General features: G+C 37.3%; 1 protein-coding gene across 10 annotated transcripts in view; it reads right to left on the bottom strand.

Moving 5' to 3' along the window:
* RNF111 (ring finger protein 111) overlaps positions 1-11,689 on the bottom strand; it is a 46,521-nt gene that overhangs the window by 1,603 nt on the left and 33,229 nt on the right. For 4 of the 10 annotated variants that reach the window (XM_041469362.1, XM_041469354.1, XM_041469357.1 and 1 more), the window contains 4 exons: positions 5,485-5,577; positions 4,463-4,558; positions 3,497-3,624; positions 11-2,964 (listed from right to left, as the gene is read on the bottom strand). In XM_041469362.1, the coding sequence (XP_041325296.1) occupies positions 2,847-2,964; positions 3,497-3,624; positions 4,463-4,558; positions 5,485-5,577 (435 nt within the window). In that variant the 3' untranslated portion in view covers positions 11-2,846. Of the gene's footprint in view, positions 1-10; positions 2,965-3,496; positions 3,625-4,462; positions 4,559-5,484; positions 5,578-11,689 lie in introns of those variants that run through there. The other 6 variants (XM_041469358.1, XM_041469359.1, XR_005955303.1 and 3 more) reach the window with 5 other exon arrangements.

Raw genomic sequence — 11,689 nt, 5'->3', positions numbered from 1 at the left:
CAGATTTTGAATGATACCAGTCTAACATTTTATTTATTGCATACAAAAGGATTTCTTTTGACAATGGAATTTTATATGAAAAGTAATTTGATGCATACTGTCGAGAATCTTATCTTTAAAGATGCTGCAGAAAACTTAAGGCAATGCATCTAAGCATATAAAGCACAGTAAGTGGTGGAAATTTTCAAAATGAAAAGCCCATTCCTTTTCCTTCCCTTAAAGTATGGTTAAGTCACAACCTTCTGGAACAGAAGTAAGCTGCAGCTTTTTAGCCCCTGCAATAGCATTAAGATCAGAACACTGTGATTCCTGACAAATACCTAAGTGTTCAGCATCACATTACAACGTTATGCATACATTTAAAAGCAAGACAGTATCAGTAGCTATTATATAACAAATCAATTCATGGATCACTAAAATACCTCTAGTACCAGGCACTCAAATTAGACCCATAAAATATTTCCTTAAAATTAAAAAAAAAAAAAATCTCCCCAAACCTGTGCTTCTCTGTCCTGTAAGGAAGCCAAAATAGATTCTATCACATACCCAGGCTCTCAGTTACTTCAGAGGCCCTGGAGTTTTTTCCCATATCTCTCAAGTACCTTCTTGGAAACTTTTAGAAATGAGTATCATCAGTCTTCAAGCATTAGTGGTCAATTAACTTCTTTTCAACAGTCACTGGAAAACACAAAGTGTCTGTTCAGTCCTTCCAGTTACTTTTATTCATTCTTAGCAGTGAACAGATTAATGAAGCTTCAACTTTGCAGTCACTTTCAGTTTCCTACAGCCAGAATGTTCAAGAAGCTTCAGCATAAACCCAAGCCAGGTTTTGAAGCAGTCCAGCCTGTTGCCTCTCTCCCATATCCCCCATCATACAAGCGCAAAGTGGTTTTAAGTTCAGTTTCAGCAATGCAATTCAGCTTGAAAAGGTCCATTTATCACACATGCTGGAATAAAATTTCACTCTGTTTAAAGCCTCAGTGCCAGAGGTGTGAAGTTTGTTGCCAGCAATAGACACTGTACTCGCAAATGCTACTACTAACAGGTAAAAAAAAAAATCAAATAAAAGGGAAGCAGCTTTAACCATACAGAAACAGGCATCAAATTCGATAAGGTAATATTCATAAATGGATTTTTTAATGTAAACATAAGAGTTTATTTTCTAGGTTTACTGTAAACCGTTTTACACGTAATCTGCTCATGAAAGACAAAGACAAGAAACTGAAGGTATTTATTATTCAATCCACTTACAAAGCAGGTGGCTTAATGCAAGCTAATTGGCATGTTCAGATATGATCCCCAAGGAACATCTTTTCCAAAGTGACAGTAATGCTGTCTCAATGTCTTTGCACATTTGCGCTTTGCAATGTTGAGCACATTTAAATAAACTATAATCTATCAGACGTGAGAGAATGCTGATCAGCAGCTTGAATCCTGATATGGACTAAAACCTCCTTCAAAGGCAAAATGTTAGTACATTATAACTTAATTCTATATACTATATTATGCAGCAAATCTTAACTATAGAAAATATTTCAATCAGTGATGGACTGTTGGTAATTTATAAAGAGGGAATCTATGATCAAGGCAAAAACTAGGGAACCACATAATTTGTGTCTCAGTTTCTACAGGAATTTACAGGCTTTCAACTTACTAAATGAAAAATAAAAACAAGAGACAAGTGGATTTAGCTAACTTTATTAACTTTAAATCTAATAAAAATCCCAAGACAAGCCTGGAATCCTTAGAAATTCTATGAATTCACGTATATAAACCCAAACAAAAACCCTGCAGCTTTAAGTCCTTATTGAATGGTTTTATATTTAAAAAAAACACAAACCAACAAAACCCAAACAAATAAACAAAAAAACATAGCAAAAAAAAATCCCAAATAAAACCAACCCTCAATGTGCGCAGATACTTCAACTTAAGTTAGCAGAAGACCAAACAGATTCTAAGCTCTTTTTCCATGTCCCTAATAATTCTTTCAGTCTGCAAGTATCTACAATCCAGCTAACTGAAATCAACATTTAGTGTTCACTAAGAGCTGTTTCACAGCAGCATATATTTAAGTTAGGGTTTCAAATTTCTAGACATAGAAGAAAATGATAAATACAATCTGAACAGCAGTCTAAATGTTTAATATTGACATTCAAATATATCTGCATTGTGCTGAAATTTTTAAAACAAACACAAAAATCTGATCAGACAAAAAACTCTGGTGATGAGTATGCTATATGTATCAGTCAAACTGAATATAATTAATATTCTGTTCCCAGTATTACGGATGTCATTTGACTCATAACTGATCTTGTAAATATACAGCAGCCATTTTTTCCTAATTAAGGAATGTCTCAATACATAATATTATCCTTTTCTAGATGATCTTTATACATTTAAACTGAAATATATATGATCGATTAAATTAAGGAATTCAAGGTTAGTAATGAGTGAAATCATACTTTCCAAGCTTGATACTACATAAAACAAACCAAAAAAGAGACCACACAATTCTACTTACTAAAGCAGCTAATCTCGCCTGCAAGTTTGGGGTCACAAAGCCCATAATATGTGCAAACAAATGCAATACAAGGAACCATGCAAAAATACAGTAATGAATTTAAAGAAAAAAATGTAAAACAAAACAAATTTATAAATACACTGAAACTCAACTGTCTTCTACATAAACTGTAGGTCTAGCATTAGTTGTACCATATAGCAGAGCCAGCACTCTGGGTTCAATGCTTCCAAATCTGCGCAGGTAAGTCATGCCATCTTTGGTTGACTGCAGTACCAGGAAGGATGAGAGGGAGTGAGAGGGAGGACAAGAGTTCTGGAAAGCAGTGTCAACTTTCACTAGGCAGCTGAGCCTCAATGTCCACTCTGCAAATGGGGCACTTCTTGTTAGTAATCAACCACTGATCTACACATACTTGGTGGAAAAGGTGCATACATGGAAGGCGCCTGTCATCAGAACAAAAACATTCGTGTTAATAAAGCATTTCCATATCAACAAACTCATTGGAAAAAACACAGTGTGGGCTTTGCTGCTAAGGTCTGTTCTTTCTGTTTGCCCACAGGTTTCATAGCCTTTCCAGTTGCACATGCATTTTCTAGTTCCAAAAGAAATGGGCAATGAAGTCAAGCACCAACTGGCTTCTGCTGTATTAGACTGATTTAAACCTGCTGGAGTTGAAGTAGCATTACTCCAGAAACACTGACAGTCCTGATTAATTCAGGGCATCAGATTGGGCTATGTTATAATACAGACAGTCAAACTATGGAAGATTGATAGAATAACCCACACTCTACCTAATGACAGTACAGACTGAACAATGTGCATTTCCAGCTGCAACTTGTTTGACTGTATTAGTTCATTGAAAGCAGTTAACTGCAACTGTTAACCTAAGCAGTACTGCAAAGCAGGGCACCAGATTCAAGCATGGTGCCCAAGCCAGAATATCAACATTATAATTGGATATTCAGTGTTATTTACCTGACATCTTCACCTTCCTCCAATATAGACAAACAGATGGTGCACTTTTCCTCTGTGTCTTCTTCTGTTCCTTCCTCCCCATCTTGTTTGCAGTGCAGTTTCCTCTGTGAGAACCAATCAGTTGTTACCTTGTTAGTAGAGATGACATTATTGACAAACTGAGTAAAATCTGTTTTTGATACATATTCAACACATATTTCTTTGAAAACATTTTGTAATACTTATTAAAATGTACTTGAATCAAAATGAACCAGCACTTGGAGCAAAACCCAGGACATTTCAGATTTAACTATTGTTAATTACAAAAGTCTACTGGAACCAGTTGTGCAACCAGTCCTTTGACTTTTGTCTATGTTTAAATATCTTAATTTCATTAATGTAGAGGCAAACAAAAATTCTTTCAACCTAGTGTCTTGTCACTATTTATCAAGTATGAAAGAACAGTGTCATGTGGATAGGACTGTATCTTATCATAGGCTGAATTCCAACTGACAGACAACCTCAGTTGTCAAAACTCTGTACCCCAGTTCAAAACCTCCTGGTGTTCCAGTCTTCCCCATGTGTTCAAAGTAAAGGTTAAATTGATATGTACCAAGCAGGTAAGCACTGCCAAGTGTTTACTGCAAACAAAACTTTAGTTTGTGAGCTATCACTGAAGTCTGTTATTTGCTATTACCAGCAGTTATTTCACTACTCTCAAGGCTACTCATAACTACTGGACAAGTTAGTAATATCAAACCTCTCCTGTTTATCACATCACAGTAGCTCTTTATCTAAGGAACTCATTTTAAATTTTCCTTGTGAAACAAGTGGCACTGTAAGCTTTGTTTATAATCCTTGAAATTTCAAGATACAGAAAACATGCCCTCTTTGAAGCTGACACTTCTGCAGACTTAAACTAACCGTTCACATTATTACAAGTCCAAAGAAATATTACAGACAGGCCACAGTTTGAGAAATCCTCACCTTTTTGTATTTATGTGGATATGTGCATCTTTCTATAGTTCCCTGTGTTGCTCCACGATTAACATTGCCTAGTCGTTCCTCCAAGTGAATCAGCTCCTAAAAATCACGAAGGAATAAACAGTTGAAAAACTATTCTTTCAACTACGTTGAGGAAGTATTAATTTTATTCTAACCCATTTTCATTTTTAGAATGACAAACTCTTATTTCCCGACTTAATTAAATACAGGCAAAGCCAAAAAGAGTATGTTGTGTGGGAAAAGTGATGGGCTTCTGTAGAAAAACCCACACAACAGAGTCTGGTATTTTAAGTTCTAGGGAAATACTATTTTATGACAAAAAAATGAGAGTATTTGTCAGCTAGGAATGGCTATTAGTATGTTCACACATACATCTATGTCTAATGAGGAAAAGGCAATTAAAACATGCTATGTAAATATTTGCTTTCTAACAGTCATTAAGGCTTTGAAGAGGAAAAAAAAAGTTGCTTAAGGTGAAATACAATGACTGATGTATTTTTCTCCAGCAATGAGTTTATTAGAACCATGAGATGTCACTGTAGAGGTTTTCAGTGGACTAGGTCATTAACTCTCTGCATCTGATACCTTTTATGTTCTCCTGGTTTTCCTTCACTCCATTTCAATTCCTGCACTATACAACAGGACAGCACTGTAAGTGTGGCCAAGTTTCAGCCTCACTTGGAGGATCCTGGCAGTTACTCAGAGGCAGCCCTGCCTTCTCCCAGAATGTCCTGGGACTACTCAGTCCTACTGATGGCTGGTGGGCAGAGCAGGATGTACTGTCAGGTCATTGCCACCTAACCTGTTGTCCAGGGCACCTTTTCCTGACCAACTTTTCAATATGCTTTTGTCCCACTCCACAATGCTAAGGGCATTCTGTAAGTAATGGCTATTCTCTTTATGATTCTTTTCTATCTAGGTATAGAACTAGCTCTATCATACACCCTCCCCATATTCCCTCATGACACATTTTGACATGTATCTAGTTTTATTCTATTACAAACCTCAAAATTGCCCCTGAAAGGGCCTCTGAATGATGTTCCATCCAATCCCGATGAAATGTAACGGATGTGAGGGTAGCCCGCCATGTCTGGTACCTATTCAAACAGCAGACGTTAAGTTAAACCTATTCAGAACAGTTTCAGTATTTTACTGTTCACTCTGAAAAATTTAAGTTCCTTTTGCTTTCATTGAATCACTTTTTACACTCCTCAGCCTGAGCATACAATTCCAACCAACAGCACAACACAAACACCACTCTGACACATCTAAGCATAACCAGAAGCAAAACAGAAGTGAGGCTAGATCTTCTCCTGTAATCTCTCCACATCCACATTACAATTCCCAACTCTCAAAATCTCAACCTACATTATATAAACCATCAGAAATATCTACCTATTTTTGTAAACAGAACACCTAACAGCTGCACATGAAGTTATGAAAAGGACTTGCTACAGATTCTCAAATATAAGCCTTTGGTACCACAGAAGAAACAAGGCTAAAAAACTCAGTCTGGAAAAAGCAGCAGATACTCTTGTCTGACTCAAAAGAACTGAACATCTTCAAACACACTCAAAATTCAGAGGACTATAAAAGCTAACTCAAAACTCGCATCCAAAGTCAGTTAACTCTACATACACTCTACATTCAAGCATCCTTGCACAGTAAGAGGTATAAGCAGTGAACAAAAATCCAGTGTCCAGTGCTATATCCCACAGGCCCTTCAAGCACCAGCACTCTTCAAAGAGCAAAGCTGAAGGATAATTAATATAGAAGGGACCACCTCCACTGCAGAGCTGCTGCATTCCTTTTTTATCCCAGCAATATGGGTGAATAATGGTATTGACTTTTTGTGAGGAACATTCCAATAGCAATCTTTAATGAACAGGTGAAAAGAACCAAAATGATCAGCAGATTAGGTTTACTTAATCCCACAGCACACTGACAGGAAGACTGTAAGCAGCAATTGACTTGGAAATACTTGAGTACCATCTTCCTTTCTGTGCTATCAGCTGATAATGCCTCTGCTGCTGTATATGACAGCTCAACATTCATCTCATGAATCCACAAAACAGATATCCCAGATACTATTCATGAAGTCACATATTCACAGGTTGCTCTTCTTCTTTCCATCAGACACTTCCAAGTTTCACTTATATAAAGGTGTAAAACTCAATGAATGCATTGTGGAAAAGCACAGACCTAGACAAATCTACCCACATCAAAAAAGAGATCAGTAAGCTGTCTTTCTACAGTTTTCCAATCCAATCTTGTAACTAAAAGCTGACAGGGATAGGCAAGATTCCTCTGCCCTAAATATTTTTTTTCCAGAAAAGAAAGGCAGAATCTGATTATTTTAAAGCAGTTTACATGGTGCTTGTTAAATGAAAATGTAGTGCCAGCATCTGCCACAAATGCAGCCACAACACTGGTCTTAAATTTTAACAAACCAGAGTAACAGAAACTGAAGGTGCATATCAAAACAATTCATGTAAGTAATCTCTGTTCATATCATAGGTCTTACTGGTTGACAATATAAACTGTAGCTGTAAGTAAGGAATTTTAGGGGAGCAGATTAAAAATATGCTGATTTGTAATAAATCTGTCTCAGATAATCACTGATTTATGATTCATTCTGCATTTAAGCATGTAATTCTACTTCAGCTTCCAGTTACAGAAAAGGCAATTAAAGAACTAGGTCATTCACTCACACTATGAACATACTCATTGTGCCAGGTTTTCACTAGGCATAGACCTGTCTGGCATCTGGCATTTGGGAAATTTTATTGCCTATTATAACATTGGCAATCAATGGCTACGACTCAGAGGAAGGGAACACCTGACAAAAACTAACCTGAGTCTCAGAAGTGATATTCAATGCTTGTTTTTTTATTGACCAGGATTTGAAATCAGTGTTTTGGAAAACAATGCATCTGACAGTGCAGATACTGCATCATTCAAGAGGTGCAAAGTCACAGATGTATTGCTGCAGTTCCATAATTACAGTTCCATTGCCTCAGCAGTCAGTTTACCAACTGCAGTGACATGCACCTGGATAGGTCTTCTATATGGAACAAGTTCTGCTACTGGAGACTAAGAAACCTATTAAAATTTATTTTAACTGTACAGAACCAAAAATTGCTCAGAGCACCTACCATAACAAACTACTGAACTCAAGACGACAGAAATGTCGTGTGGGACAATGTATTTTCATGCTAATAAATGGGCCTTCATATTATCCTGACAGGGCTGGCATAAGACCTCTGCAAAATTACCTGAACATACATTATGTAGAGGCTCTTTTATAAAATACCCTGAGAGCACAGCTCACATTTCTGGTCAGGTAAAATGCTACTCTGAAAAACATCTCTAAGAACAAAATAAAAGTTCTTTTGCATCTGCAGAATAAGCAGTCTGCTAACACAGCAAGATTTTAACTAAGTACATTTGTGACTACAAGATGGAGAAAAGATTTGCAAGAGAGAACTATCAATAATACCTGACTAAGAACAGTCTTACTAAAATCCCTTTGACAGTTACCACCAAGCTTCAAATGCAAAAATATTTCCGCTCTCTTGAAGAGCTTCACATACAAGCAGAAGTGAATTTTCATTAAGCTTTCATACAGAAAGAAAGAAAAAAGGAAAAGGTTAAAGCTAATGAAGAATGTAAACGGTTAAAGGCAATGCCAGTCTGCACTAAATGTTTGTATATATTCTTTTGGACACAGTCAAATTAAAATATATACTTTAAAGCAATACATTCTGGACGTGCAATTCCAGCACAAGTCTGCCAGGAACTGTAGAAGTATCATTTGTTTCTTGTTTTGCACTTTCTATTGATACTTTCCATGACCACAAAAATCTGCAGCGACTACAGTAATTCAAGGCTAAGTCTGAACCATTTACAACACAAACATTCTCAACAGTTTGAAACATCTGACCTGCAGGGAAGGCTTTCTTTCTTGCTACCCTCTCCTTTAAATACCCTTTATCTTTGCAGGATCTTTCTGTTTTTCAGTTGCCAGTCAGTGGAGAGACTCCTGCCCTGCACGGTACTACTAATCCTGTCCAGCCCAGCCTCCTTGGTTCCATGAAGTATGATTTCATATGTATTAGAACAAACCCCAGTGTGAGCCTTTTCAGTTAACTAACTGCCCAGCTACTGTCAATACACAAAAAGAAGTAAAGCTCACCATTTAATGTCTTAAGCCAAATACAAACAGGGAACACCTATAATTTCCATAGAAAGTCACTGGGTGAAGGAACCCAATGAAGTACCATCTGCTGCATAGATAAAACCCAGTGGTACCTGTGTCTTAGGGGAACATAACATGAGTGCTCTTCAATAGTGTTTAATCTACAAAAGCCAAAGAACAGTAATTCATGTTTATATTATGAAAAAACTAGAAGCTTTTTCTTAAAAATGCAATTCTATTTGATGCCGCTAATCAAGGCTATTTCAAACCTGAAGCTCCTCTTGAACTACTCTTACTACATCAAGTTACAGACTTAAGTGTTCAGGTATCACATCGAAACTTATTGGCTTTTGGGGTACAGAACAGCTGCATCTCTTAGAGCTGCAACACCTGTATGACTACACTCTGAGCAATATTATCATGACCAGCACAAAACTACCAAAATGTGCTGGGACCTACTGACTTACACCTCCTAATCCCTAAGGATTTTCACAACTAAGTGTAAAGATAGCCTCAAACACTCTGAAACAACCCACAGTTAAAGGAACAAAACAGTAAGGCCCTGCAATAGAAGTAAAAGGGGGAACAGCATATTAAAAGGTAGATGTGAAACACCTGAGAGAGAATAAGGTACCAAAAGAAACTTGAGGTTTGCTTGGGGTTTATTTGGGGGTTTTGTTGTTGCTTTGGGGTTGTTTTTTTTTTTTTGTTTGTTTGTTTTTTTGGTTTTTTTTTTTTTTTCCCTTGGGTTTTTTTTTTTTTTTTGTTTTTGTAAAAATATGATCCAAAGATCTCCCTCAGATCAAGAAGCTGCAGGTTCCCAGATAAATTAAGGAGTCTCTTCAAGGCCTGCATCAACTCCAGAGATATTTATTACACCATACCTAGCAAACTACAAAGTCCAAATAATTCCCCCACCATTCCTCACCCCTGAAATTCACATTCAACAGGACATTATTCAGAAGGGCAGAAGAAGCTGGAGTCAAGAGTCCGGTACACCATACCCCATAATAAATTACAGGAATTGCCATCCTGCCCACTCTGAAGTGGCAAACAGTGCTAGAGCCTCAAGTCAAAAAGCCTTTCATTAACAGTGCCAAAGGAGCAGCCAAAGGAGCCCAGAGTAAACAGAAATAGAAGTGGCATCTAACAACACTGGTGTCAGAGAAGAACAGGAACAGATGAAAAGCCTTTGTGTCCCGCATCCTTCTTTTCTAATGTTCCATTAGTTATGCCATGCACTGATCTTGAGTCTCCCTAAAAATGATCGGTTAGCAGAATGGGTACTTGTCCAGAATGGATTTCATTCAACAGCTCTTTCCTCAGCATATACATGGCCTTAAAATAGTAACAAACACAAAGTCTAAGCCATGATCACAAAGTAATGGTACTAAATCAAGGAGGGAAGCAGCCTAACGTTCGGATACATGGACATGAAGAAATCTCTTCCTAACTGCTTTTAATCTAGGACTCCTCCTGAAACAACACTTAAACAGGTAGAAGTCTCTTCAAGCAAATTAGTAGAAAAAGAGATTTCATTTCCCCAACCCTCTATTTGGACTGTCAAAGCTGCTGAACACTGATTATCTTCCCCCACATATCTTTATCATTTTGTCTCCCTGAGGATTAAAACTGCAGTCTGCGTTCCAGCACTGAGGAGATGAAGATTTGGTTATCTGCATCCAATTAAAGTCAGAAACCGATACAGAGTACTAATGTCATTAAAGCCCAAATAATCCATTATGTCCTTTACAGTCTGGAAGGGGTTCCAGTACACCACATAAAAAAGGCACACTGCCAATTGTGCTTCAAGCCATTTCACAAAGTGGATTCAATACTGATGAAATTCTTAGTTGAGTGATTGATCAGTTACTTTAAAAGACAACTCCCTCTCAAAAAAAAAGAATAGTTTATGATAGCCGCATCAAAAAATATAACTCATGAAATCTCTTGAACTTGAAGAAGAAAGCACTCCTTAGAACGTCAACAACTTTGCAGAGGGACTCTTATCACAGCTCAGCCTCTCCTCCTCCACCCCACTCCTAAAGTTACAAAGAAAAAAACAGGTGGCAGGTACAAATAATCTGTTGCCTAAAACAGCAATTTTGTTTAAAACCCAGTCAAGTTTGTTGATTAAAACCTTCACTGACTACTTTCTCTCTATTCAAAATAAGTTTTGCTGACAGATCTGCTGTACTCACATACACATGTGAACAAAACCTGTGACTTTCTTATTGCTATAGAAGGGGTAGAGTCATCAAAAGGCATTTGTAATGCCTTGAACTCATTATATATGTAACTTCTAGCAGAGCTCTAACCTGCCTTCATGTTCTCCTAGTGTGTGAACACACTTTAAATTAGTCAAAGACTCTACACAACTTCAAAGCCACAGCGCTCAGTCTGATCTCAGCAAGGTTCAAACCAGATCCTGAACACTGGAGGAAGTGCTGCTTAGAGCAGTCTGCTCATGATCAAACGTGCTGTCAGTGCACTGTGCACAAGGCCTCAACACACAAACTTCAGTTTCACTCAGCCCCTCATTAATAACTGTTATAAGGATCAAATATCCCTACACAAACACTTGCACTAATTTCTGTAGACTTAAAGACCCTCATTTCATCTGCCACATTTACCAGTTAGAAACTGCAGTTGCCAAGCAGAAGGGCATAAATCCCTAAAATATTTTATCACACACTCAGAAAATACTTATGAACATTCTCTATCATAGCTTTCTTCTCCTCTACTACTAAAAAGATGAAGTGTGGGGTCCCAACTATTTGCCTACATAGCATTTTAGCTGTAGGAATACCCCAATTAAAATTAAAATACAATTACAAGTTTCTCATCACACTATAATATAAGGATAATCTGAACTCCTAAATTTCTAGAAACTTCACAGCAATTGAAGCAAATCCCACAGATGACTTATTAGCCCTGATAAAAAATGAGCTAAAACAGGCAAAGATTTAACTCGTTGCCTCCTAGCACAATTACAGTTCCCTGAACTATTA

The sequence above is a fragment of the Pyrgilauda ruficollis genome, unplaced genomic scaffold, assembly GCF_017590135.1.
Source record: "Pyrgilauda ruficollis isolate IOZ18807 unplaced genomic scaffold, ASM1759013v1 scaffold23, whole genome shotgun sequence".
NCBI lineage: Eukaryota > Metazoa > Chordata > Aves > Passeriformes > Passeridae > Pyrgilauda > Pyrgilauda ruficollis.
Note: the sequence above shows the minus strand (reverse complement) of the source record. Positions and strands in the feature narration are given on the sequence as shown.